A 27,696-nucleotide genomic window follows, 5' to 3' on the forward strand; every position below is an offset into this window, starting at 1 on the left:
AAGTCCTGAATACCTCTAAAATCACTTAGCAAAGACATGGATTTTCACTTTTGGAATTCAAATGTCATACAGAAGTATATGGAGACTAAAAACAAACGTTTGTCAACAAGTAGCTACATTTTAAGTAGAACTTTTAGAACAAACTGATAAGTCAATGATTAAAATATCTGTCACATGATCATTCAATGCATAAGAAGTTACGCTAAATTCAGTCAGATTTCACTAATTCTGGGCATCGGGACAAATACAATTTTTTTGGTCAACTGTGCTTCATTTGGTCAATAACAGCACAACTTTGCAACTTAAGTGAGAGTAAATTTAAAAATAACTATTTTGTAAAATTCAACATGAAAAATGTATGCAAGGCAAAAACGTACACATGTAAATTATTATTAAGTGTCAAAACCCCAGTAAACAAGTTTATTACAACACAGAATCTATTTTAATATTCAAAGCAGAGACATTTACAAACATTATCCTAAACGAGAAAAGTAGGGAGGGGCACGAGAGGAAATGAAGATGAAAAAAACCAACAAAAAAAACCTCCCTGTAAAAATCAGCTTTAACCTGACAAAATGTACACATTATAGCAGTCAAAAGTTGTCCGTTTTGGAATAGAGCAGGCAAATGTAGTCATTTGTTATTTTCGCTAAGCTTGAAAGAAGCCTGTCAACACAGGTAGGTAATCATTTTTTTGTTCACATCAAATAAAATTTCAGTAAAATAAAAATAGCTGTTGAGAAGTTTTTTTTTATATATATACCATGAGAATGATTTTAAAGAACACTACTTATAACCTTACACAGCTGTGAGCGATTCCCAGGTAGTCAGTCCCCTGGTAACCATGGAGACACAGACAAAGGGGGGGGGGGGGGGGGGCTAGTTGACAAGGCGATCCTGATGTAGGGCCTGCTGGTTGTGAAGAGGCGTCCTCGTCCCTGTCCTCTTCCGTAGGCTGAAATGTGTGAAAACGAAGGGTGGAGTTTGGTTTGGGGCAGCCCAACAATATACAGTTTGTTGTTTGTGTCATATCCCCTCTAATTTTACAGCACACACACACAGACACACAGAGGACACTAAACAAATACATGCAGGCACTGTTCTTTCTAATGGTAGTCAACTTGTCAAGAGAGTGATTCCACATTACAGTGAGTAAGAACAACGTAGTGGCCCACAATGACTGACCCTGCTATACTGTTGAGATCTGAATTTAGAATGTACTGAAATGTGTCATGCACTAAGTACTCAACTCATTTCAGACAAGGTTTTACAATCAATTTGTGTGGATTGGATAAACCTGTTTAAAGGGTGCTCACAGAACATATTATAATCTAATCTGAAAGTCCTTGGGCAGAAGATGGTATCTACAGAACGCTCAATCCCAACCCCCTAGACCGAACGTACTTCTCAATATCTTTAGAGGATTAACACAGATGGACACAATGTGGTATTAAGTCTACCTTGTCCTCTGATAGGTGGAATTCTCACATTTACTTCCACCTATCAAATCCTCTCAGATTTTCAACAAGTCCATAAAACCAAAAGGTGTTAGCGGCCAGTTTGGGGGAATCGGTCCCCTAGTCTGAGAGGTGACGAGGGCAATAGTTCTCCCCAAACATTAACGCGGATTTTACCGATTGGATAGGATTTAAAAACACATAGAAATAATAAATAGAACAGACGAGTCATTGACTTGAATGCAGACCCTCGTTCTAGTCATTCTACAGCTATGCATTTAAACCTATCCGATAGGTGAAATCCAATCAGATAACATTTGTGCCCGGAGCACTGGGAAAAGCAGAGGACAAACATGGTCAGATCTCCATAGAGGAATGGTATTATTACATCAGGATAAAATGTAGAAAAACACACCCTTATCCCTACACACATGTATCAGTAGTCTGAAACAACTCACACAGCCAGAGCCTGGCATGCACAGGATCAACATCACACTGACAATTCATTGGAGTTGCAAACCACATAACCATTCATTAATATTTCAGTTCATAGATCACCCCCCAGACAGTTTCAAACTGATACACCAGGTAAAAGGAATATTCTGTACGTTTTGGTTGTCAATGACAATTTACATTTATATATATTTTTTTTAACTATAGTTAATAGCCTAGTAGTAATTGTTAGTTTAATTGTTTATCAATATCATTTTTAAATCAAATTGAAGCCAGGTTTTGCTCAATTAGTGAATTTACATGGTGCATAGTTGGCAATATCACATTTTTTAAAAGTTAATACAAACCAACATGTCATTGAACCCCATCACCCTTCGCACAATCATTTCAGATCCATTGAGCATCTCAAAGGGCCCACAGCATCACCAAGACATGTTCTCAAAACACTTAACAATTAGAATTATAACTAATGGACTAAAGAATGTGACCAGTTGCTGTTTTTGGTACTAACTTCCTGCAGAGTCTATTTTTGCTGGAGACATTGAACGAGTTTAAGGTGGTCAAAATGAACCTTCTTGAGATGGTGTGGACACCAATGAGTGTTTTAGGAACCACATGATGTGTAGTTGTGAAGGATGAACACACCAGAGAGAGAGAGAGAGACAGTTAAAAACAGACGCAGAAATATGTTATCAGGAAATCAGCGCTGCTTTCTCCATGCCTGCAAAACATCACTGACACCTATAGACAAAATTGGAAAAATAGCTAGTCATTTCTTCCCTGTAAGCGGGCACATATGATCCCAACGCTAAATGAAACAAAATGTTGAGGATCTGTGAACATAGATTGACAGGTAGTAAGCGTAGATCAAAGCATTTCCTTTACCATGAAGTGAGACCAATAGGAGTACAGGTTAATAAAGTAACCTCTCTTCACTTGGTTTCCTTGTCATTTAAAAAGTAATGACCAAACCTTTTAGATTGATTTTGTGAGTTGTATTATTTAAAAGTCTTACATTTATTTGAATAATTTAACAAAATGCTATTGCCATTTAAAAATGGGAGGGGGAGGGGGGTGGTGGGGGGTGATTCAGAGAAGTTACTGCAATTAAACATGTACATTCCAAAGGAGTTTTCCCATTTAATGCAAGCATGGAGTCACTACTCAGCAAACTAACCAATCCAATACAAAATAACATATATCAGTTACCGGTAACACAGATGTTGGGGTATACATTCAAATCACTACTGGGATTTACAAACGGCAACATTAAATTTGAGACAAATACCACAATTATTTTCGTGACTTCACCATTTCAGTGAAACACCCATCGACCTTCAATTCCTACAAGATATTTGGTGCCAAGTCAAAATTGTCTGGCTGTCTACTTCAAACTACAGCCTAAAAACAAGACAACCGACAGTGAAATCTCGAGATCCACTTCAAAATAGGTGTACCATTAGAAACATTAAAATATCCACATTAACAAAATGGCTGCCGTTGAATTGTGGACAATAGTGATGATTCTTTAGTCCTCATTGACATATCAGATAAGTGCTGTACCTGTATGGATTGATATTATCAGCATCTTTTCCAAGTACTCTACCCTCTGGCAAAAATATTTTATGGTTTTCTTATTCGTTTACGGGATCAGCACATTGTGACGCCCAGTATTAAGGGAAGAATAGTAATCAAATTGGCCTCACATTTACACGCAAACAGACATTGCTAGGGCCCTATAAAATCAATTGAACATTTTCCGTGTGTGTGTGTTATATATATAAAAAATAAAAACATTCTATGTTTAAAACAGGAGACCAGAAATTTACATTTTTGGGTGTAGTTACCCTTTAATTCAACTGTGCACCAGTATTTTGGGGTGTAGTTACCCTTTAATTCAACTGTGCACCAGTATTTTGGGGTGTAGTTACCCTTTAATTCAACTGTGCACCAGTATTTTGGGGTGTAGTTACCCTTTAATTCAACTGTGCACCAGTATTTTGGGCTGTAGTTACCCTTTAATTCAACTGTGCACCAGTGAGCGTCACTGTTTGACGAGTGATGTTTCTGTAGCACCTCATGCGATTGCAGAGTTTGCTAAACAAATGGCCAGTGGATTTATGCAAATATTCACGATACCATTCTGCCAAGTAAATATTAACTACAGAGAAGCCCGTGTTTAACCGAGAATGTTTTTGGGGAAAACCTTTCCATCTACCAGAAGACTGTCGTCGTTATATTAGCATCATCACTAACGGCTTAACAAAGTGGTGGACAGTCGCGGACAGACCAGACACTGACGTTTCCTCTTCAGAAAGTTAAAGAAAAATAAGACTGACTGATGCATTTCATTCATATTTTATGATGATCTTGGACCCATTTAGTCGACGCCCCACCGGCCCCGACCCATTTAGCCGACGCCCCACCGGCCCCGACCCATTTAGCCGACGCCCCACCGGCCCCGACCCATTTAGTCGACGCCCCACCGGCCCCGACCCATTTAGTCGACGCCCCACCGGCCCCGACCCATTTAGCCGACGCCCCACCGGCCCCGACCCATTTAGCCGACGCCCCACCGGCCCCGACCCATTTAGCCGACGCCCCACCGGCCCCGACCCATTTAGCCGACGCCCCACCGGCCCCGACCCATTTAGTCGACGCCCCACCGGCCCCGACCCATTTAGTCGACGCCCCACCGGCCCCGACCCATTTAGTCGACGCCCCACCGGCCCCGACCCATTTAGTCGACGCCCCACCGGCCCCGACCCATTTAGTCGACGCCCCACCGGCCCCGACCCATTTAGTCGACGCCCCACCGGCCCCGACCCATTTAGTCGACGCCCCACCGGCCCCGACCCATTTAGTCGACGCCCCACCGGCCCCGACCCATTTAGTCGACGCCCCACCGGCCCCGACCCATTTAGTCGACGCCCCACCGGCCCCGACCCATTTAGTCGACGCCCCACCGGCCCCGACCCATTTAGTCGACGCCCCACCGGCCCCGACCCATTTAGTCGACGCCCCACCGGCCCCGACCCATTTAGTCGACGCCCCACCGGCCCCGACCCATTTAGTCGACGCCCCACCGGCCCGACCCATTTAGTCGACGCCCCACCGGCCCCGACCCATTTAGTCGACGCCCCACCGGCCCCGACCCATTTAGTCGACGCCCCACCGGCCCCGACCCATTTAGTCGACGCCCCACCGGCCCCGACCCATTTAGTCGACGCCCCACCGGCCCCGACCCATTTAGTCGACGCCCCACCGGCCCCGACCCATTTAGTCGACGCCCCACCAGCCCCAACCCATTTAGTCGACGCCCCACCAGCCCCGACCCATTTAGTCGACGACCCCGACCCATTTAGTCGACGCCCCACCAGCCTCGACCCATTTAGCCGATGCCCCACTAACCCCGACACATTTCGTCGACGCCCCACCCACGTCCCACTAGCCTCGACCCATTGGTTCATTCCGTTTTAATGTCTGGATTCTGTGGTTCTGTCCACATTCTCCACAACGTGGATTTTACAGGGCCCTACACTGCCATGAAGTGTGTATATATATAATATATAACCCCATGTTACCATCAAGGTACACAAAATGGATCAAAAAAACCTGAGCCATCATTTTTTTGGAAATCAATCCTTCAATGTTATGGAAAAAACGCACAAAAAATAAAATGGCACATACAGAAATGATATATGTAAAAGGTTAAAAACTGTGTTAATCTAATGTTAACAGCACCAAAAGCAGTAGCAACACTCAAAATGGTCTGTTGTACAAAAAACGGGGCTTTAGAGTGAAGACCAACTACGCTACAGGAGACATAGCGGGCTAGTTACCACATTCCTATCGACCGTCAAGGGAGTAAGACCAGATAACTAACTATATGCCTAAAAATTAATATAGACAAAACATTTTACCAGCTTGATATTAATGTCATTAATTATACAAAAACATTAACAAAAATTATTTTTCTTCAAGACCACCAATTTCAGCATGATAAAATTACAAATATGGCACAGATATGTGTCAAGTTCACAGACGATAATACCAAAATCCTTTCCATTATTTAAACCCCAAAACCATACTTTGGCTTATATTAGAGAACTGAGAGTGGTTTTAAAATAGTTTAGACATTTCAAATTTGCATGTAACCATTACCTCAGGTTAGCAAGAGTCAGAACCACCTACAGTTTTGGTCATCATTTGGTGGCCTACAAAACAACTCATACAAACAACCCCCTTAAGTTGTACCGTCACAGAGTTCAACCTTTGACCCCTGCAAAATGTAGACTAATCATTTCTTGGCACATTGTGGCATCAGGTGTCAAAGAAACCCTTCAATAAACAATTGGCATATTTTTACAACCTTTCACAGGTGTTGATCATTTGTCATAAAGTACTTTTTCCAACTTAAAAGAGATTTAAAACATTTTCAAGCTTACCAGGGCTTCCATATAAAACGCCCCCTACAACACACACTCATGCAGTAGAAGCCTGACGACACAGTCAATGTTCAAAGGATGAAAGTTAAAAAAAAAACAGTCAAAACCTACAAAAAAGTTTCAGACAAATAATATATATTTACACACATGGCAGCAATGAGTCAGTTCTGGTCAAGACTACAATAATGACCGCTGGAACAATGCCTTTACCTACCACCTCCACCTACCGTCGGGCTCCGCAGGGCGCGTCAAGTCCCGCTCGTGGGCCTCTTGTTCTGGGCCGTAGCGACCTGGCCCCTGGCCTGCATTAAGCTGAGGGAGAAGAGTGGGTGACATGGTTACGGGTAAGGAGTTTGAACGGGGAAATACACACCTCCGCTAACGATGTCGGTACTCCCTCTCACGGTCTCTTTCTCGTTCTCGTTCTCTGTCCCCGCGGTGCCTCTCTCTCTCCCGGCTGCGTTCGCGGTAGTAGTCCTCGTGGCGGTCGCGGCTACGGGACTTGTGGCGCCGGCTCTTCTCCCGGGATCGGCTGTGGTCACGCTCCCTCGACCTCTCGCGTCTTTTGGGGGCAGAACTTACATTCATACATCAAACTCTTAACCAACCGCCAAAGCAGGTCTGTCCATCGGCCAAAACCATCAATCATTTCATAAACAATAACGTCACCAATACAACTGTCACTAACACTTTGACCTGTCAATCAATTACATTTGAGACAGTATTACCCAGACTGTTTTATAATAAGTGCATTGAACTACAGTTGGTAAAACATCACAATCATTCCCAGTCAATAAGAACAGAATAGTACAGGAATACAGGCACAATGACTAGCAGGTAGCGAACATCATCCTGAATTATCAGACGACACCTTCAATTCATTCACTTCTCTCAGTTGTCTGTTATAACAACCAGGGTTGAAGTCAAAATCGGTTCATTCCCTTATAATTCCAGTCAATTCAGAAAGTAAACCATATTAAAACTCAAGAAGAATTTGAATTACTGTGTGCTCCCTGAATTGAAATGGAACTGCCCCCCCCCCCCTGCTCCCTGAAAATAAATGGGACTGACCCCCCCGAATTTAAATGGAACTGCCCCCCCCCCCGAATTTAAATGGAACTGACCCCCCCCAAATTTAAATGGAACTGCCCCCCCCCCCGAATTTAAATGGAACTGCCCCCCCCCCCCCCGAATTTAAATGGAACTGACACACCCCCCCCTCACCGAATTGAAATGGAACTGCCCCCCCCTCCCTGACAGGAACCACAGGAGAATGAGGAAGAGGTTGTATTTACCTGGAGGCAGAGCCGTAGGACTTGTTCTCGATGCCGTGGAGACAGTCCTGTAGAGAGCTGATGAGAACTTTACAGCGGTCGTCAGCAGAGACCTTGGACTGCTTGATCAGAGAGATGGCTGTCACCAGAGTCTCTATGGCACTGCCATAGTCAGCTGATGGAGAGAGGAAGACATTAACATCACATGGTACAGCTCAGACACTTAGATAAGGGTCACTTGTGAAAGTACGCAATACAATCTACAACACATAGATAAAATGTGTGTGTGTGTGTATTCAGCCCCACGGTAGAGTGTGTTGTAGTATTTGTGAGGTGTGTGTGTGTGTGTGTGTTTAGGGCATGATCCATACCAGCGCTAGCATCTGACACCGCCCTAGAGATGGCACTACTGGAGATGGCTCGGTTCCGGTTCATGATCTCCTCAAACTCTGCCTCGCTCAGCGGTGTCCGCGCCGACTCCATCTCCCTGGGACAGAGACAAGCAGGAAGGAGACAAGCAGGAAGGAGACAGCATCAGTATCGAGAGAAAAAAAAAAAAGTTGTCAAACTCAACAAACTCAGAACCACTAGATACAGGAAAGAGGACGTTTTAGAGGAAGGAAAAGCTATTTTTTTAGTCTTTCCTAACTCCTCGCCTTCTCAAAAGTCATTGGAGGAGAAGGTCAGAGGGGAGGGACCATGACTGTTCTCCACCAATTAATTTTGCGAGGTCGCGCAAAATCGAGAAATTGATCAAGAGCAAGAGAGATTGAGAAAACAGAGGGGTGAGACAATCAGATGAGTCAAGGAACACAGTTAATGGACAGCTAAAACGACACAGCAGACGCAAACCACGTTATCCAAGCCTGTGGGAATTAACACCAGTGATAACTAGCTAATCTAAGGAAACACACAAGACACACCACACAGTTTACTAACGCTTATCAAAATCATAGCTCGGCCAATCCATCAATCACAACAAGCATCCACTCTCAAAATTCAACAAAGCCAGGCACCAGGTCATTACAGGGGAAGCTAGTTCCTAATGTTCGTTCAGCGGGTCTGGCAGTATTTCTACTAACCCTGGGTCACTCGCATTGTGCAAGTGCTGGCCGCCATTTTTCAGATCGACCAAACCCTCGTTAATCCAGGGGTCTGGGCAGCCGCGGGGCAGGGGGGCCCTGAGGTCAAACTCACAGATTAGCGGGGGACGCTGGTTACTGTAGGCAGCCAGAGGAGGGAGGGAGGGAAGGGTGGATGGAGGAAGGGAGATTCAGGAGGGTCACTAAAGAAACCACGCTTCGTAGTCAAAATACTCAAGTAAAAAAAAGACCCCCCCCCCCCCTTAAAAGACGCCCCCCCAACACAAACACAAAACGATGACGGACTGTTGCTAAGGGAACCTGACAGCGCTATAAAACAAGGTGTTGGATGATGCCCTGGTGTTGCTTCTACCACAGCTGTTCTACATACTGAAATACATTCAGACTAAAACTGGCAGTATTTGTCATTCAATAAATCCATTGTTTTCTTCCACCACGAACCATCATCTAGAGTAGAGTAAAGGAGGTTGGAACAGAACCAAAGAAGAAGAGGGAAACTGACTTTCTGTAGAACTGGCAGTACGTGACGTCGTGATCCTGTCGGGTTACATTACCTGCCGGGGGGGCCGAAGTCTCCCCGGTCATACGGAGGTGGCCGTCCATAGGGGTCGTTGGGCCCGTTGGGGCCCCTGCCGTCTCCTCCAGGAGGGCCCCCCATGTTGTTAGGACCCCCAGGAGGAGGGAAGAACGCTGGGTTGACATGGGGAGCCGGTGGGGGGCCTCCAGGTCGGGGCCCGGTCATGTGTGGTGGGGGAGCGAGGGCCAGAGGTGGTCCAAGGGGCCCGGGGGGGCGAGGGGGGAAATGACCCGGGGGTGGAGGGCCCTGTTGGGGGGGTGGGGGGCCAGGAGGAGGGCCGAAGCCGTGTGGGGGAGGGCCAGGGGGGAGAGGACCCATGGGGGGCTGGCCGAACTGGCCGGGGAACATGACCGGGGGTGGGGGGCGGTCGCCACGGTTGGGGGGGCCTTGCATGGGAGGGGGGAGGCCCTGTCCTGGGGGAGGGGGGCCTAGGGGTCCAGGGGGACCTAGTGGGCCAGGAGGGGGTCGAGGTGGGCCCTGCATACCACCTGGAACACAGAAACACAAAACAGAAACTTCTTGAGTTTGGATTCCCTACCAACTGTTTGAAAGCAAATTAAAGCATTATGGTGACCCAGTGTCAGTAGACGGCGCCGAGATGTTCCCAGTGTCAGTAGACGGCGCCGAGACGTTCCCAGTGTCAGTAGACGGCGCCGAGACGTTCCCAGTGTCAGTAGACGGCGCCGAGACGTTCCCAGTGTCAGTAGACGGCGCCGAGACGTTCCCAGTGTCAGTAGACGGCGCCGAGACGTTCCCAGTGTCAGTAGACGGCGCCGAGACGTTCCCAGTGTCAGTAGACGGCGCCGAGACGTTCCCAGTGTCAGACGGCGCCGAGACGTTCCCAGTGTCAGACGGCGCCGAGACGTTCCCAGTGTCAGACGGCGCCGAGACGTTCCCAGTGTCAGACGGCGCCGAGACGTTCCCAGTGTCAGACGGCGCCGAGACGTTCCCAGTGTCAGACGGCGCCGAGACGTTCCCAGTGTCAGACGGCGCCGAGACGTTCCCAGTGTCAGTAGACGGCGACGAGACGTTCCCAGTGTCAGTAGACGGCGACGAGACGTTCCCAGTGTCAGTAGACGGCGACGAGACGTTCCCAGTGTCAGTAGACGGCGACGAGACGTTCCCAGTGTCAGTAGACGGCGACGAGACGTTCCCAGTGTCAGTAGACGGCGACGAGACGTTCCCAGTGTCAGTAGACGGCGACGAGACGTTCCCAGTGTCAGTAGACGGCGACGAGACGTTCCCAGTGTCAGTAGACGGCGATGAGACGTTCCCAGTGTCAGTAGACGGCGACGAGACGTTCCCAGTGTCAGTAGATGGCGCCGAGACGTTCCCAGTGTCAGTAGACGGCGCCGAGACGTTCCCAGTGTCAGTAGACGGCGCCGAGACGTTCTTGGAATCCAGAGACCACGAACAGGGAACTCAAGTACTGCAGAAAATGTCTTCGCTTGGGTTTGATGACTTCTGGATAGGAATTGTGACATTTTAAGTTGCATGACGTGTTGGTGAGAAGATATGAAAAATGCTCAAATGTGTGATCCTGTATGTTTAAGTCACTGCCTTGGAGGCCACCTTGACTTAGTGGGATCAAAGTTCAAGCTGAGAAGGCAACACAGCAAAGGACTCAAAACAAAAGCTGTGAATACTGACGTTGTACAACGTGAAGGACCACATTCACATCTCTGTTTGACACAAGGGGCGGGCTGCATCAACTCTTCAACTGGGTTAAATCATCTTGTTGCACCACATTTTGCACCAAATTTTAAACCTAGTTTTAAATTAAATCCTAGTTAAATTAAACCTAGTTTTAAATGAATCCTAGTTAAATCCTAGTTAAATTAAACCTAGTTTTAAATGAATCCCAGTTAAATTAAATCCCAGTTAAATTAAATCCCAGTTAAATTAAATCCCAGTTAAATTAAATCCCAGTTAAATTAAATCCTAGTTAATTTAATCCTAGTTAAATTAAATCCCAGTTAAATTAAATCCTTCCTCTATTCTATGTTCACTTTAAACCTAGATACAAAACGACAGAGTTCCTCAGAGAATAATTAGAGACCGTTTGAATCCTGTTGAGATTTATAATAATTAACTCACTATTAATAGTCTATGTACCTTCCCAATTTGTACAACAATTGAATTGGGGCTTGTGATATGCCCAGCCTTGGTACGAATGATGATGTTAGGGAACCTGCTGTAACGGGCCTGATAACAGTAACATTGCAGTGAAGTAGCATTAACCTTAATTTTAACAAGCATTATAGGTATTGATATTTACCAGTGATTTATGCTTAAATATTGGCAGGAGGAGTTGTCCATCGTCATAATAGGAGTTGTGGAGAGGGGCAAACTGCTGGGGAATCGTCTCGCATATCTTCTGGGTGATCGGAGACCCGCCCTCTGGTCTGAAATAGACCCCGCCGGTCTTCTGCCGAATCCTTTTTGGCTTTCTCTTGTTAAAATGATTAATTCCCCCAGCACGCTTTCATCCGATTTGGGTCCCTCTTCTCTTTAATCCGTGTCGATCCATTAAATATGTCGCCCTTCTTTTTGGCAGTTGTGTTGTCAGTCTTTTTATCCTCCAGTACTTTACTAAATTCCTCCATCACCTCCGACAATAAATAAATATATATTTATTTTTTAATAAACTGATATATTTGAACTACTTTGACTTGCCATGATCAGGTGGCTAGCGGACAAATAAGTGCCTAAATAACGTTAAGTAATGACAATAATACATAATATTGCATGCTAGCTAGCTTGGTTTATAAACTAGCTAGGGCCTCCCGAGTGGCGCAGTGGTCTAAGGCACTGCATTGCAAGCTGTGCCATGAGAGATTCTGGGTTCAAATCCAGGCTCTGTCCCAGCCGGCCGCGACCAGGAGACCCATGGGGTGGCGTACAATTGGGAAGGGTTTGGCCCAGCGTCGTCCGGGTTTGGCAGACAGGGATGTCTTTGTCTCATCGCGCACTAGCGACTCCTGGGGCGGGCCGGGCGCAGTGCACGCTTACACGGTCGCCAGGTGTACGGTGTTTCCTCAGACACATTGGTGGTTAAGTGGGCATTGTATCAAGAAGCAGTGCGGCTTGGTTGGGTCGTGTTTCGGAGGACGCACGGCTCTCGACCTTCGCCTCTCCCGAGTCCATACTGGAGTTGCAGCGATGGGACAAGACTAACAACCAATTGGATACCAGAAAAAGGGGAAAAAAATAAAATAGCTAGCCACAGTAGCTAACGAATGAGTACTGGCAAATAACAAATTTTATTTAAAATCAGAACCTTCCACGATGGATTTACAGTAACATTGTTTTTTTTTATTTTTTATAACGAAACAGCAACTTTGTGGCCTCATTTGTCAAGTAGGCTAGCTACTTCGTTTCAACTCACAAAATACCTCACATATTGATGTCACTGATCATATTTTAAAAAACTGTTAATCATGGATTTACTGATCCAGATTTGAAATGAAGTGGTGCAACACATCTGATTAATTATAAACCTAGATTAGCTCTAATCCCAGATTAATTATAAACCTAGATTAGCTCTAATCCGAGATGAATTATAAACCCAGATTAGCTCTAATCCCAGAATAATTATAAACCTAGATTAGCTCTAATCTGAGATTAATTTAAACCATGTTGGTGCAACCCACCCTAGGCGTCCTGTGAATTAAAATTCAAGATTGAGCGAGATTTTAGATTTTGCAAGCTATTAGCAACGAAAGCCAAGAACCAGTTGGCCGAGTATCAGGACAGACAGGTCTGGATGGCTGGAAAGACCATCTTGGTATGGAGCAGGCAGGACTGACTGGTCCAGATGGTAAGAGGTCAGCCATCCAAGACACCCCTTCTATACTCATTGTGTTGTCTAGCTTCCAAGAGTGCTGGACAGCCACTGTCAGAACAGCCAATAGAAACAGAACAAGCAACACAGCATATAAAGATTGACAGTTATGACAATGATCAATAACCCAGGACTTAAAGTGTGGGGGGGGGGGGAGAAGAAGATTGGTCAGACAGTCAGAGTCAGCCCAGGACTCCATAGACAGACAGGCCTTAATAAAGAAGCTTGGTCAGTCAGTCAGTGCAGGACTCCATAGACAGACAGGCCTTAATAAAGAGTCTTGGTCAGTCAGTCAGTCAGCCCAGGACTCCATAGACAGACAGGCCTTAATAAAAAAGAACATGTAAGCAGGGGGTAGAGGGGGTGGGGGGGGAGTAATCATTCTTATTTAATACATTAGCACTGAGAAGGGTTGCAAAAATCCAAAACATTACCAAAACTCCCAAAAATTCCAGGTTGGAGGATTCCAGTGTAGCAAATTCCCTGAGAATTACATAAATCCTCCAGCTGGGATTTCTGGAAAATCTGGGATTTTTGGGAAGATTTGGGGAAGATTTGCCAACCCTAGAACTGTTGTCAACAGGAGTCGAGGCATTTCACCTCTGGGTCGCCAATTCCCATCACGTCCCGGCGGGAAGCAATTGAAATTCATATCCATCAGGTGGCCTTCTTGGTGTCTATGGTTAATGAGTTCAGGTGGCCTCATCCCCGACCCTAGTGGGAGGAAAAACACAATCACAACAAGGCTGTGACCACACTGGCCATCCGGCCAATGGCAGAAGCGCAGCTAGCAACACAGGAAGAAGTTGCCAAAGCAAAAAATGAATTGTGTTTTTTAAATTATTATTATCTTAAGGGGGCGGGGGGTAAAGACGGGGGCAAACTGGATAAAACAAATGTTGAATAATACCACCCCCCCCCCATCCTAACAGTATTGAAACAGACTAAATGTGTAGAGATGGTCGGTTGGTGCTTTCCAATCCTCCCCACATATGGTCACGTGGAAGACAGGATAATACAACCAGACAGGAGGAGCCATCTTCAGTTCAGTCCATGCAGTGCATAACACCAACAGTAGTGGCCTGGCTGTCAGTGGAAGATCCATTCACACTGCTTACAGCAGAAACAGTACACCAGAAAGGAAGCCATTTCATTGGTTGTAAATCAGGGCACGGTTTAAATTGAACCAATTAAAACGGGCTTCCTTCCTGTACTGTTTTTCAGGGTATCTGCAGGTTCCATTTAGTTGAATTGAAGACTAACAACCTTGTTTAAAGCCACTTGGAACGCAATTAAATAGTTATTTTGAGGCCTGCCACAGCTGCTAATATTCCCCTCCAGAAATGAGCCCATGATGGTAAAAGGAGTCTTTTTGGGGACTGGCTGTTATTCCAAAACAGACATAAAATAAGTTAACCATGTCATCTATTTGTTCAGGGAACACATGATGAAAATACAACCATGTGCAATACGGCAAAATAAGATCCAGAATAAATCATATATATATATATATATATATATATGGATCTTTAGAGATTTTTTGAATCATTGCATTTGTATGGGCTAATAGCAGTACGGCCAAATGTTCAAAACATTTTAGATCAAAAAAATATCATAAAATAGCTAAATTAATCCTTGGTAAATCCTTCTTAAAACAATTTCATATAGTTTAGTAGACCCCCCCCACCCCACTGTAACTCGGTATAAGCTGAAATTCTTGCATGTTGCGTTTATTTTTGTTCAGCAGAGTAAAATTATCCTTGGTGTGACCTTCTTAAAACAATTCCATATAGCCTCGTGGAACCCCAGCCCCCGGCTTAGACAGGGCTTTGACTTACGGGTTAACAGTAAGTCCATTTAAGAACATGTGGTTGGATAGCTCTCTCCAACGTCTTGAAAGTGGCCTCCAGTATTATTTGACGTTCCATTGTTAATTTCAGTTTTTGCCGGCGTGTCAACAATTAAGCAGTAGCACAATGTAGTCATCTCGGGCACATTTTTTAAAGACCTTTGAAAACTGAATTTAAGATACTTTAAGAGTTACAAAAATCAATTTTAAGACAGACTTCTTAAGAACCAGCAGACACCCTGGTTTTAGCCGAGAGCCGTGCGAACGGACCGACCCGACTGCTGGAGTGGGAAGAGTACTCACCTGGGAAGTGAGGCGGGGGCCCTCCGGGTCCGATAGGCCCAGGGAAGCGGTCTCCTCCAGGACCAGGAGGCCCGGGGAAGCGGCCTCGGCCCCTACCCATGCCCATGGGGAAGCCACCGCGGGGGCCCATGGTGGGGGGTCCCGCCTTCCCATCTCCGGACATCTGCCCACCCGATGTACCTGGGCATAAAGGGAAAGAAGAGGGCAGAGAAAACATTCAAATCCCCAACTCATTGTGCTCACCCAATTAGGTAGTTCTGAACACTAAAAAACTAATTAGTTCACTAAATCAATGTATTTATTCAAATAAATGTAGTTATTAATCAAATGTATAAACTATTTTTTATAAAATTTCTGCATTGACAGCAGAGGCAGACTCAAGCCCCAAATACTTGGGTCTGCTTCAGCGTAGTTGGGTCTTCCCAGGTTATCAGACCTACCTTGTCATTAAACCGTGCAGAAAAACCAGATAACTCGTTTCTAATTATTATTCTATAACTCTAATTGCCCATCCCCGTGTGGAGGCACGCAGGTTCACCTACTTTTCCGAGACTGCATCTCGAACTGGCTGAGGGACTGTTTGTTGCAGGGGGTAACAATGGGGTTCTGTCCGTGGAGCTCCCGTTTAGCCAGCAGGTCCAGTAGCTTCCTAGAGGACGTGTCTGAGCCCACACACACCAGGGCAAACCTAATGGGACACACCAGGACATAACGGGACCAAGTCACCATCTCTTTCTTTCCTTCTGGCTTTTATGGGGGTATTTATTTTCTGTTTTTCTCTTTAAAATAACTGAATAAATGAAGATCAACGTACAACTACCTGTGTGTAGTTCAAAGGTATTAGGAAAGTCAACCACAAAAAAAAAAAACACTGTCTGTTCAGAGTGTCAGTGTGTAATGAGGGATCATGAAAGGCAAGGAGAAAGCTCACCCTTTACTCTGGCCGTTGGCTCTGTTCTCAAAGAACTTGATCTCCAGCAAATCCTTAATGCCTATTGATCCAATGGCGTCTGTCAAATCTTCGTCTGTTGTCCACTGGAAAGGGGAGGCATTTTTATTTTTTACATCAAGACCCATTACATAATCGAAGCACATTAAGGGCTAGTTTCCCTGACCCCGACTAAGCCCATCTCTGGACTAAAAAAAACACTTCCAATGGCGATCCTCAAAGACCCACTGAGCACGCTTTTTATCTCCGGAGATAAGCTTCATCTGGGTCTGAGTAACTGGCCCGTTTATATTCATCTGTGTTATTCAGCAGACGCTCTAATTCAAACCCATAACCTACCCATGTGAGATTGCCTATGTACAGGGCGATCCTCTTGCCAGTGTACGTGTAAACCACGTTGGGCGGGGTGCTCTTGTTCCCCTCGGAGCCAGCAGGTGGGGGTAGGTTGTCCAGGTAGTCCCGGTCCTCAGGTGCGTCTCCGTTATTATTGGCCGAAGGAGAGATAACATCGTCATACAAGTCTATCTGGTCATGGGCAGGGTAGTCTGATTCCTGTGGGGGATAGAACACAATAGGTCAACCTTACATCACTGTCAGTCAATCAATAGTTGTGCTCCAGAATGTCTTTAAAACTCTTGAGATTTTTTTCTTCATGTCAATGTTGGGTCCTACAGATGATATCAACAAAGACGATCTGGAACGAGCCCCAACAACATGCTTAGACACGTGTGACGGTCAGAGAGCAGAATGAGGTCTTAGCTGTTTTGCAGTTAAAACGATTTGTGATATTCAGGACATGAAATACAAAAGATGCAGCAGTCATTATTGCACATCTGAATAGGCAAACAATGTGAGCCATATTATCTAGCCAACATTTCAACAGTAACAGTGTGTTGCCTAGAGCTGGTTGTATTTTCAATCCAACAGTATAATATGTTGGACAGTCCCCGTGCTAATGAGTTCCTAACAAACACTTCCGGGTACTTTGCTTTGAGTCAACAAAACATCATTTGAATACGTAAAACATTCAAATGAGTGTTCGCAATATGCAGATTTGTTCGGTACAAATGGACTGGAGATTATGACTTTGAACGTTTTTGAAATATCCCTTTAAAGTGTACAGATGCACATTGAAAAGACTCGGCAAGCATGAGAAATCTCAGCATACACAACACTTCAGTCTACACACACACTGCATCAGAGTGCAGTTGGCAATCTTTGCACAAAGCTGATATGAGAAACTATAGCGATTTCTCACACAAAAATGCAGATCTGGGTCAAATATCCCCCACGTAAATTAACAAAGCAGAGCTAACAAGTCCTATGTGATTGATCAATGAGATTCAAACTAATCTCAAAACGAATAGCAGTTCCATCTGAACTATTCATGTGACAAATACAGTTTGATTTGAATAGCATTTCCATTTGGCATTAAAAATGCAGTAAATAAACAAAAATATCAGATTTAGAAAGGCAGTTGATAAAATAAAATAAAAATCATTAATGTTTGTGCAACATGGTATCTTGAAAACGTTTTTTTTGATTTGAGAAAAATTAAAAGATTAACATCAACATAACAGCTAACTTCAGCCTAGCCAGCAAGCAGGGGGAGTGACGCCGAGAGCGCAACAACCTTTTAAACAGTCGCCGACCGGAGGGAAACTACACTTTAATTATATATTTTAAAAAATAAACTCGTTATTAGCACAGTCCCTACTGTTTTATACTATTAGCCAAACAGTTTCACGGTAATGTGTAACTAGGTAGTTGAATACCAATATAATGTTAGCGCACGACGACAAAGCAGGCCACGGTGTTTTTGTGTTGCGGAGGCCTTCCCCGCCACTTCGCCTCCGGTACAACACTGTCGTTAACAATGGAACGACCACGTTGGCTTGCAAAGTGAAACATATTTACCTATCAAAATGTATACATTAGCCAACAAACATAAAACTAAGGAGGGACACAACATCCACGTTACTATTTTATTTATTAAATATTTGACAAGTCATTGCGTAGTTGCAATTCAAAAACGCTGCGACGAACACAGGCAATCGCTTTGCAGGTCTCATCGGACGCCAGATAACTCGGTTTAACTTTCAACAAGCATTTTAGCAAATAAAAATCATAAGGCAAACCAAAAATATGTCTATAACGGTGCAAGATTTAAACAAATGTAACGGTTTTGCATACCTGGTTGAAATCCTCTTCAACATCGGCGTAGATGTCGATGTGATCAACTCCGTCAGCCATTTTCCAGACCACCTCCTCCACCGATCGACCTGAACAAGACAAAATGCAAACAGGAAAGCAGAAAACGTCACATCTGGGGACATTAATCCTAGTTATCACATTTTCTATTAAAAACATTGCCAAATTGTTTGAATGGCAGTGGTGTTTTGTTTGGGGTACATTTAACTGTGTACATTATGTATAAACATGAGGTTTATGCTTATTTTGTCTAAATGTTCTCTTATCACTGGTTTATTGAATATCAATTCTTATTACTCATACCCTGAGTATAGTAGGTTACTGTATAAAAAATAGTATTTAAAATGATTTATTCTGCATTGGCTTGAAGAGAAGAGAGAGAGGGGTGTGCAGTGAATTCGCACAATCTGCAAAATACTCTCTAAATTAGGTGGATTTGATTTAGCTCATCCTAAATGCCGGATCAGTAGAAAGGAGAGATATTGTACCAAAATTGCAAACGCTGCCCCCCGGGGCTACAAAATCGAGCGCACCTTTGCTCTGGCGTGTCCTTACGTAGCTGCGTCACTCCTATTTGTTCCTTCCCGGTGCGTGCAAGGCGTCTGCTATCAACTCACAGAAATCATGGTAAGCGAACCTCTTTGTTCCGTTTATAAACATTTTATTTCAACGACACTATTGTAATCGTTAACTACACTGAGTAAAAACAACATCATCTTAAACGTGCAGTATCTTGCATAAATATGGGTTTTGTTCATTTCTTTATATCTGACGGGTGTAACATTGACTGAGGAAGCACATGGGTCCTGGACGCAGCCAACTAGTTAGCATGCTAAGGTAGCCGGTTAGCTAATAGCGTCATGTGGTAATTTTATGTGGATGGCATTATGTGATCAACAGAAAAATCAGGCCTGATGTAGAAACAATTCATTTTCACCTGAAACTGGATTAAACTTTGAATGAACGTAGCAGTAGAAGCGACGTAATTATTATTTGCATTTTATTTATTACAAACTTGCAACTTGCTAAGGGGTTGAGCTAACGAGCTAAGCTACATTGTCTCCCGTCAGTATCCCTAGATTTGTAGTTAGCTAACTAATTGTTGGGCTTGGCCATCTAACAGTAGCATGACACGACAAATTTTCATGTTCTTGCACAATGACACAACTAGGAAGGCTACATGGCTAGCTATAGCGTTTGCCAAAACGCAGTTAGTTTGGGCCACAAAGCTTCTAGCGGTTTCTTAGGAGCAGTGGGTGGAGTCATCCACTGGTCCTTGTTACAGCGCCAACCGTCTGCTGTTCATACATACAAGTCCACCTATGACCGTGTATGGTCGGCGATGTACAGTTTTGAGTTTGATAATAAAGGCACAATGTTTTTGTCGTTGATTTGATACAAATGTAAGCATGAGTCTAGACATTTCAATGCGTCATTCACATCGGCTGTCAAATTATATCAGCAGCCCTTGGCTTCTTACACATGTTCGTCATCTTGACACTACCATGATTATGGATATTTCTTTGACCTAATATATTATCATAGAGATTGTCAAAAAGATTTTACTTTTTACACACGCATTCACCAGTTTGCCTTGCGTCGGGTGTGTGACTCTGGCAAGATTGCGTTGTCTGAGATCCTAACCTGTCTTGCAGGCGTCCCTATCCATGGCCCCAGTGAACATCTTCAGGCAAGGAGCCGACGAGGAGAAAGCTGAGACCGCCCGTCTGGTGAGCTGAGTTCTCTGTGATGTTTACTTTATGTTATGTTAGTATATTATCTCCCTTTCCCTTGATATTATACTACATTAATAGTTGCTTTTCTACTGTACCATTCATTTATAACAATGTTTTGTAATGTTGTCACGATACCAACATTTTACTTACGGTACCAGGCCAAGTATCGCGATACCACAGGGAAAACATTTCAGTGACCTAATGTCCTGTTCAATACAAGAGGCTGTTTAAAAATAAAATACATAACTGACTTTAACATAACAGGTGCCCGTTGTAGGGCTGAAACATGTGGTAGTATCATATGAAACGTTATTCAGGTATTCTAAAAATGTGGTAGTATCATATTAAACGGTACTACACTATTCAAGTATTCTAAAATGTGGTAGTATCATATGAAACGTTTTGGTACTGTGGTATTACCGGTATATCGTGCTACACTAATGTTTTGGTACTGTGGTATTACCGGTATATCGTGCTACACTAATGTTTTGGTACTGTGGTATTACCGGTATATCGTGCTACACTAATGTTTTGGTACTGTGGTATTACCGGTATATCCTGCTACACTAATGTTTTGGTACTGTGGTATTACCGGTATATCGTGCTACACTAATGTTTTGGTACTGTGGTATTACCGGTATATCGTGCTACACTAATGTTTTGGGTTTCCTCCAGTCGTCCTTCATCGGTGCCATCGCCATTGGAGATCTGGTGAAGAGTACCTTGGGACCAAAGGGAATGGTATGCATCACTCAGCAAGTCTGTCACTGACATCAATTAATTATCAATACCAAATTACTAATTATGAACAATTATACTAACAAACAAAAAAAAAACAATCCCTAAGTGCATAGCATGACTTGATAAACTCAACTAGAACAAAGGTATAGTTTGCATGGCTCAAACTCACATTGACTGTCCGTCCCCAAAGCCAACACCCCCTTTGGCCGCCTTTCCTTACAGTTCTCTGCTGCCAGTGACTGGAACGAATTGCAAAAGTCATCAAGCTGGAGACTTATATCTCCCTCGCCAACTTTAAGCATCAGCTGTCAGAGCAGCTTACTGATCACTGCACCTGTACACAGCCCATCTGTAAATAGCCCACCCAACTACCTCATCCCCAAATTGTTATTTATTTATTTTTGCTCTTTTGCACCCCAGTATCTCTTCTTGCACATCATCATCTGCACATCTATCACTCCAGTGTTAATGCTAAATTGTATTTTGTTTTATGGCCTATTTATTGCCTGTAAATAGATGTTTCTATTGTGTTATTGACTGTACGTTTGTTTATGTGTAACTCTGTGATGTTGTTTTTGTCACACTGCGTTGCTTTATCTTGGCCAGGTCTCAGTTGTAAATGAGAACTTGTTCTCAACTGGCCTACCTGGTTAAATTAAATATATATATAAATAAATAACAACCATGCAGGACAAGATCCTTATCGGAGGTGGCAGGGAGGGAACTGTTACAGTCACCAATGATGGGGCCACCATCCTCAAAGCCATCGGAGTGGACAACCCCGCTGCCAAAGTGTTGGTTGGTGAGTTTTGGTGTTCACCAGTGTTAGCAGTTGATGTTACTCTTCAATAACACGGACCCCAAAGCAAATCAGGGGGAGGAGAATAGGGTTTATTCTCCCCTGTCCTCAGTGATTCTCTCCTGTGATTCTCCCCTGTCCTCAGTGATTCTCTAAGAGGATTCTCTCCTGTCCTCAGTGATTCTCTAAGAGGATTCTCTCCTGTCCTCAGTGATTCTCTAAGATGATTCTCTCCTGTGATTCTCCCCACAGAACAAGGGGACATGGTGTACTTTATAACCCAGCCCTAGCCTGTGGTTGAGGAATTATAATTCCTTGAAATGAAACTGGGCCCATGGCTAAATAACAAGTATGCTATTTCAGGTTCAATGTATAAACAATTTGGACCAATGAGAACTTGCCATGTAGCTATGAGTCCCGGACTGAAATTCCTCCCATGTCTCTGACCGATTGATCATTAATCCCCTATTACATAAAAAAAACACTATTTCCATTGATCGTTATTACTTTGACTTTTCGTCCTCTGCGTTGTGTATTTCTCTGGTTGGTGAGTGTTGTGTTCACCAGTTTAACTATGTAGTTGTCGGGAGATATGAAAGGCCTGCACACGGTATAATGCTGCTCCCCAGGGCAGTGGCCCTCTGCTATGCTGTCTTTCTGGACACTGTTGTTGTCCTCTCTGATCCTTTAGTCCTCCTGTCTTCCAGACATGTCCTAGACCCTCTCTGATCCTATAGTCCTCCTGTCTTCCAGACATGTCCTAGACCCTCTCTGATCCTTTACACCTTCTGTCTTCCAGACATGTCCTAGACCCTCTCTGATCCTTCTGTCTTCCAGACATGTCCTAGACCTTCTCTGATCCTTTACACCTTCTGTCTTCCAGACATGTCCAAGACCCAGGATGATGAGGTTGGAGACGGCACCACCTCTGTCACGGTATTGGCTGCTGAGCTGCTCAGGGTAAGAGTGGATGATTTACTTAACAACCCTTAATCACCCTCTTCAGCACACCTAGCTAATACTGTATTTCACATCGCAGTCTGTTGTGAAGAGATTAACTCCTGGGAGTAAAACCATTATCAACACCAGCTGTAGTGCGTTGTCTTGGTAATACTTCCTAAAGTTATCAACGATCCAACGAACAATAACAAATGCTTGTTTGTTTTTTTGTTTCCCGTTGCAAAATGTTTTTTTTCTGCGGTGTTCCCAAATGAACACAACCCTGGTGTCTTGTCTTTTAGGAAGCTGAGCTCCTCATCGCCAAGAAGATCCACCCTCAGATCATCATCTCTGGCTGGAGGAAGGCCACCCAGGCAGCCCGCCAGGCTCTGAAGGAGGCTGCTGTGGATCATGGGTAGGCCTTCAATGATGAAGCATTTCTAGATGTCAGGTTTAACTGCTAGGTCTCTATCACACAACTCAGCTAATGTCATGAGATGTTCTAAGTTTTTAATAGGCTCTTACATAGATGAGTAATCACCCATCCAAAACCATAAAGAAAGACTACACACATTGCTAAGCTGTGAAAAATACCATCCTACCCTCCTCCTGTTTATTCTCTCTCTCCTCCTGTTTATTCTCTCCCTCCTCCTGTTTATTCTCCCTCTCCTCCTGTTTATTCTTCCTCTCCTCCTGTTTTATTCTCCCCCTCCTCCTGTTTATTCTCCCCCTCCTCCTGTTTATTCTCCCCCCCTCCTGTTTATTCTTCCCCTCCTCCTGTTTTATTCTCCCTCTCCTCCTGTTTATTCTCTCCCTCCTCCTGTTTATTCTCTCCCTCCTCCTGTTTATTCTCTCCCTCCTCCTGTTTATTCTCTCCCTCCTCCTGTTTATTCTCTCCCTCCTCCTGTTTATTCTCTCTCCCTCCTCCTGTTTATTCTCTCTCCCTCCTCCTGTTTATTCTCCCCCTCAGTAACGACCAGGTGAAGTTCCAGGAGGACCTCCTGAACATCTCCCGCACCACCCTGTCGTCAAAGCTGCTGACCCACCACAAGGACCACTTTGCCAAGCTGGCCGTGGAGGCCGTGCTCCGGCTGAAGAGCTCCGGTAACCTGGAGGCCATCCACGTCATCAAGAAGCTTGGCGGCAGCCTCATCGACTCCTACCTGGACGAAGGTGAGACCACTGGGGAGGCTGATGCATACTCTGCCTCTGACAGAAAACGGCAGTTGGTCTCATCTGGGTCATGTTCATCAGGGTACCAAACGGAAGTAAAACTGACTGAAACGGGGAGGGATTACCTGAAGATGACCAATAAGAAACGTAGTCGGGGGGGGTTCACGTTGCTAAACCTTTGCTACAGTGTGACCTAATGAAGAGGTCTAAAGAGCTCTGGTCTGACCCAGAGCTGTGGGCTCTTGGAGGATTGAGAAGGTGTAGCAGCTTCATACTGTGCTGTTATTACTGGTTAATAACCTCCTACATGAAAATCAGGTCGACGCAGCGAACTGGCTTCATGAGACCTTCATTACAGCCAATGTTGCGTTTGTGCACAAAACTAGTGGTGTGTGTGAAACTAGTGGACTGTGTGTGTGTGTGTAAAATATATATATATATACACACACACACACACACACACTGCTCCAAAAAATAAAGGGAACACTAAAATAACACATCCTAGATCTGAATGAATGAAATATTCTTATTAAATACAGAAGTGTGATTGACTTGGAGTTACATTGTGTTGTTTAAGTGTTCCCTTTATTTTTTTGAGCAGTGTATGTATGTGTGAACATTAATTATAATAAACCACTCTTTAGTTTGTTCTAACATCCACTCTGTGTGGTGTTTTAATGTAGCTTCATGTGTTGGTTGTCTCGGTAGGCTTTCTGCTGGACAAGAAGATTGGTGTGAACCAGCCCAAGAGGCTCGAGAACGTCAACATCCTCATCTCCAACACTGGCATGGACACCGATAAGATCAAGGTTTGACCTTTTATATCCTCTCAGGGTTACAGACCATCAATTATTTTATCAATTCAGGAAGTAAACTGTAAACTCCTGTTCCAGCATGTTTTTTTTGAATTCCAGCTGAGTGAATCAGATTTAAATCCGTCCCTGATATTCTTCCCTACTGTCTCCTATTAGCCTCTTAAGAAGTGTTGTAAAAAATGTGTGAAAATTCCCTTTTCGGTTTGTAACCAACCAGCTGTATGGTCTTGTGTCAGATCTTCGGCTCCAGAGTGCGTGTGGACTCCACGGCCAAGGTGGCGGAGATAGAGATGGCTGAGAAAGAGAAGATGAAGGAGAAGGTGGAACGGATCCTCAAGCACGGGATCAACTGCTTCATCAACAGGTACACACATCACACACACCACACACACGCACCACACACGTACTAAGTACACACACACACACACACGTACATACACACACCACACCACACCACACACACACACAACACACACGTACTAAGTACACACATACTAAGTACATACACACCACACAAGTTCACCTATTCATCAAAGGTTTTACCAGCGTTGTGAGTGATGTGAGTGATGTAGTAATCAATAACGATTGATCACCAGACAGCTGATCTACAACTACCCAGAGCAGCTGTTTGCTGCGGCAGGCGTCATGGCGATAGAACACGCGGACTTCTCCGGAGTGGAGCGCCTGGCTCTCGTCACGGGGGGGGAGATCACGTCCACCTTCGACCACCCCGAGCTGGTGAAGTTGGGCCACTGCAAGCTGATCGAGGAGGTGATGATCGGCGAGGACACTCTGATCCACTTCTCAGGAGTGGCCATGGGTCAGTGTTGATACAACGGCGGGCTGACTTAGAAATGGGTTATACTTCTGAGGTTTATAGTAGGATAATGGCTTGATGGTCAGGGATTTATCTTCCTCGTATTTTCTCTGGATTGTAAGTCCTGACCATCTTTGCCTCTCCCAGGTGAGGCGTGTACCGTGGTGCTGCGTGGAGCCACACAGCAGATCCTGGACGAGGCTGAGAGGTCTCTCCATGATGCCCTGTGTGTCCTGGCTCAGACCGTCAAGGAGACACGTACCGTCTACGGAGGAGGTGAGGTCTACACACACACACACACACACACTCTGCCCATCTACATGGATACTGTGGGGAAATAACAGGCCGAAAGTCCAACAGCCCCCCCCCACCCCTACTGTCTGAACCCAGTGTGAGAATCACCCACTCTGCTGTCCCTCCAGGCTGCTCTGAGATGCTGATGGCCAAGGTGGTGACAGACCTGGCTCTCAGGACACCGGGCAAAGAGGCTGTGGCCATGGAGTCCTTCGCCAAAGCTCTTCGGATGCTGCCCACCATCATCGCAGACAACGCCGGCTACGACAGTGCCGACCTGGTGGCCCAGCTGAGAGCTGCTCACCAGGAGGGGAAAACCACCATGGGTCTGAGTGAGTACCGTCTCAGGACACCTCCGCTCTCTCCTAGATGTTTCAAACCGGGCTTTTGGCATGTGCCTCATTCTCCTTCCTTTGACCTGTGACCTTTTATTTATTTATTTATATTTTTGTTGTAGTCATTTTATTTGAACGGGGCCAGATGAATTAATACCGATTGAATATGTGAGTCTGATGCATCACACTTAGGCTCATGTCCTGTCCTGTGTGTGTGTGTGTGTGTGTGTGTGTGTGTGTCTTCCCGGGTCCCTCAGATATGAACCAGGGTACCATCGGTGACATGTCAGAGATGGGGGTGACGGAGAGCTTCCAGGTCAAGAGGCAGGTTCTGCTGTCTGCTGCCGAGGCTGCAGAGATGATCCTCCGCGTCGACAACATCATCAAGGCTGCGCCCAGGTGAGGACCAACCCCTGACACACACACACACCCTGCAGCTCTCTTGTATTGTTCCAGATATCCCAGAAATCCTTGCTGTAGGCGCAGTCAAATGCCTGACTTAAACCTCCATTCTTGGCATGCACGCTGTCTCCCTCTTCTCCTGTCTGTTATGGAGGGATAACAGGTCCAGTGTCTTCCGCTGCCAGAATGTTCCTTGTATTCTGCTTCTTTCCTCAATGCCTGGTTCATTCTGATTGGTCAAGTCTACAGATGGCAGTCTACCACATGACTAGAGTAGAGAATCCTTGTTTTCCCAAACTGCTTAGCAGTAGACAGTCAAACATGTTTTGCAAGTGCAGTTGTTCTCATGTTGTAAGTTGATCATTTGATTACTGCTCTGAAATGGTGAGTAGGTTGTTTTCCTTCCTGTAAAACGTAGTAATTCTCCTTTTTACTGATTCCTCCCTCTTTCCCCTTGTAGGAAGCGAGTACCAGACCATCACCCCTGTTAATACCACCAGGAGGAAGAGGAGGAGGGGGGGTGAGGAAGAGGAGAGAGGGGAACAGGAGTTGCTGGTAGGGGAAGGGGAACAGACAAAGCCTGTATGATACTCCTGTCCAAGGCTGTGTACCATACGTCACTTTGAAATAAAAAACCCTGATGTGTTCTGTACCGTTGTCCCAAAATCAAAGCTTCAGTCTCTTTTGGTTAGTCTAAATGCTCCTTTTAGTCTGTCGGGGTGTGTTACAAACCACCGCAGAGGCCAGACTGTCAACGCACTTGACATCTCATGCAGATGGCTGTATGGACATGTTTGTTTGTTTACTGAAATAATAATAAATAAAAAACCCACTCTGAATCCATGTCTGGAGTGTTTTATGCCTTGAGAACCTTAGTTTGAAATGTGTATTTAGACTTAACATTTATATTCAGGATATAGATGGACTGTAACATATTAATTGTGTTGATGTACTACTATAACATATGAAGAATATTGATGTACTTTTTAAGGATATACAGTTGAAGTTGGAAGTTTACATACAGCTTAGCCAAATACATTTAAACTCAGTTTTTCACAATTCCTGACATTTAATCCTAGTAAAAATTCCCTGTCTTAGGTCAGTTAGGATCACCACCTTATTTTAATAATGTGAAATGTCAGAATAATAGTAGCAAGAATGATTTATTTCAGCTTTT

The 27,696-nt window shown here is 44.7% G+C and overlaps 2 protein-coding genes and 1 non-coding gene across 10 annotated transcripts; 2 read left to right on the forward strand and 1 right to left on the reverse strand.

Moving 5' to 3' along the window:
* Positions 1 to 419: 419 nt before the first annotated feature.
* Positions 420 to 18,563, reverse strand: cpsf6 (cleavage and polyadenylation specific factor 6). 8 transcript variants are annotated; one of them, XM_090201247.1, is made up of 12 exons: positions 18,451 to 18,563; positions 16,597 to 16,809; positions 16,240 to 16,343; positions 15,851 to 15,996; positions 15,309 to 15,488; positions 13,757 to 13,870; positions 9,290 to 9,800; positions 8,715 to 8,852; positions 8,004 to 8,119; positions 7,654 to 7,807; positions 6,732 to 6,920; positions 420 to 955 (listed from the first exon to the last, which is right to left on the reverse strand). In XM_090201247.1, exons 1-11 carry the CDS (start codon positions 18,508 to 18,510, stop codon positions 6,737 to 6,739), a joined length of 1,920 nt encoding a protein of 639 aa, XP_090057373.1. In that variant the 5' UTR covers positions 18,511 to 18,563; the 3' UTR covers positions 420 to 955; positions 6,732 to 6,736. The 8 variants fall into 8 exon arrangements, with proteins under 8 accessions (XP_090057373.1, XP_036800879.1, XP_090057372.1 ...); XM_036944984.2 differs by having other exon boundaries at positions 6,732 to 6,935; XM_090201246.1 differs by having other exon boundaries at positions 15,309 to 15,493; positions 15,850 to 15,996.
* cct2 (chaperonin containing TCP1, subunit 2 (beta)) lies at positions 17,831 to 27,358 on the forward strand. The gene is made up of 14 exons (XM_090201251.1): positions 17,831 to 19,095; positions 20,124 to 20,198; positions 20,880 to 20,945; positions 21,636 to 21,747; positions 22,628 to 22,704; positions 22,986 to 23,098; positions 23,654 to 23,856; positions 24,565 to 24,665; positions 24,908 to 25,035; positions 25,268 to 25,491; positions 25,636 to 25,764; positions 25,911 to 26,114; positions 26,375 to 26,516; positions 26,980 to 27,358. Exons 1-14 carry the CDS (start codon positions 19,093 to 19,095, stop codon positions 27,008 to 27,010), a joined length of 1,608 nt encoding a protein of 535 aa, XP_090057377.1. The 5' UTR covers positions 17,831 to 19,092; the 3' UTR covers positions 27,011 to 27,358.
* Positions 24,100 to 24,241, forward strand: LOC118938981 (small nucleolar RNA SNORA47). Its single transcript, XR_005036375.2, has one exon. It is a non-coding gene; the product is annotated as a small nucleolar RNA SNORA47 (small nucleolar RNA).
* Positions 27,359 to 27,696: the final 338 nt, after the last annotated feature.

This window comes from Oncorhynchus mykiss, chromosome 15 (genome assembly GCF_057628025.1).
Source record: "Oncorhynchus mykiss isolate SJ-2025 chromosome 15, ASM5762802v1, whole genome shotgun sequence".
NCBI classification, from domain to species: Eukaryota; Metazoa; Chordata; class Actinopteri; order Salmoniformes; family Salmonidae; genus Oncorhynchus; species Oncorhynchus mykiss.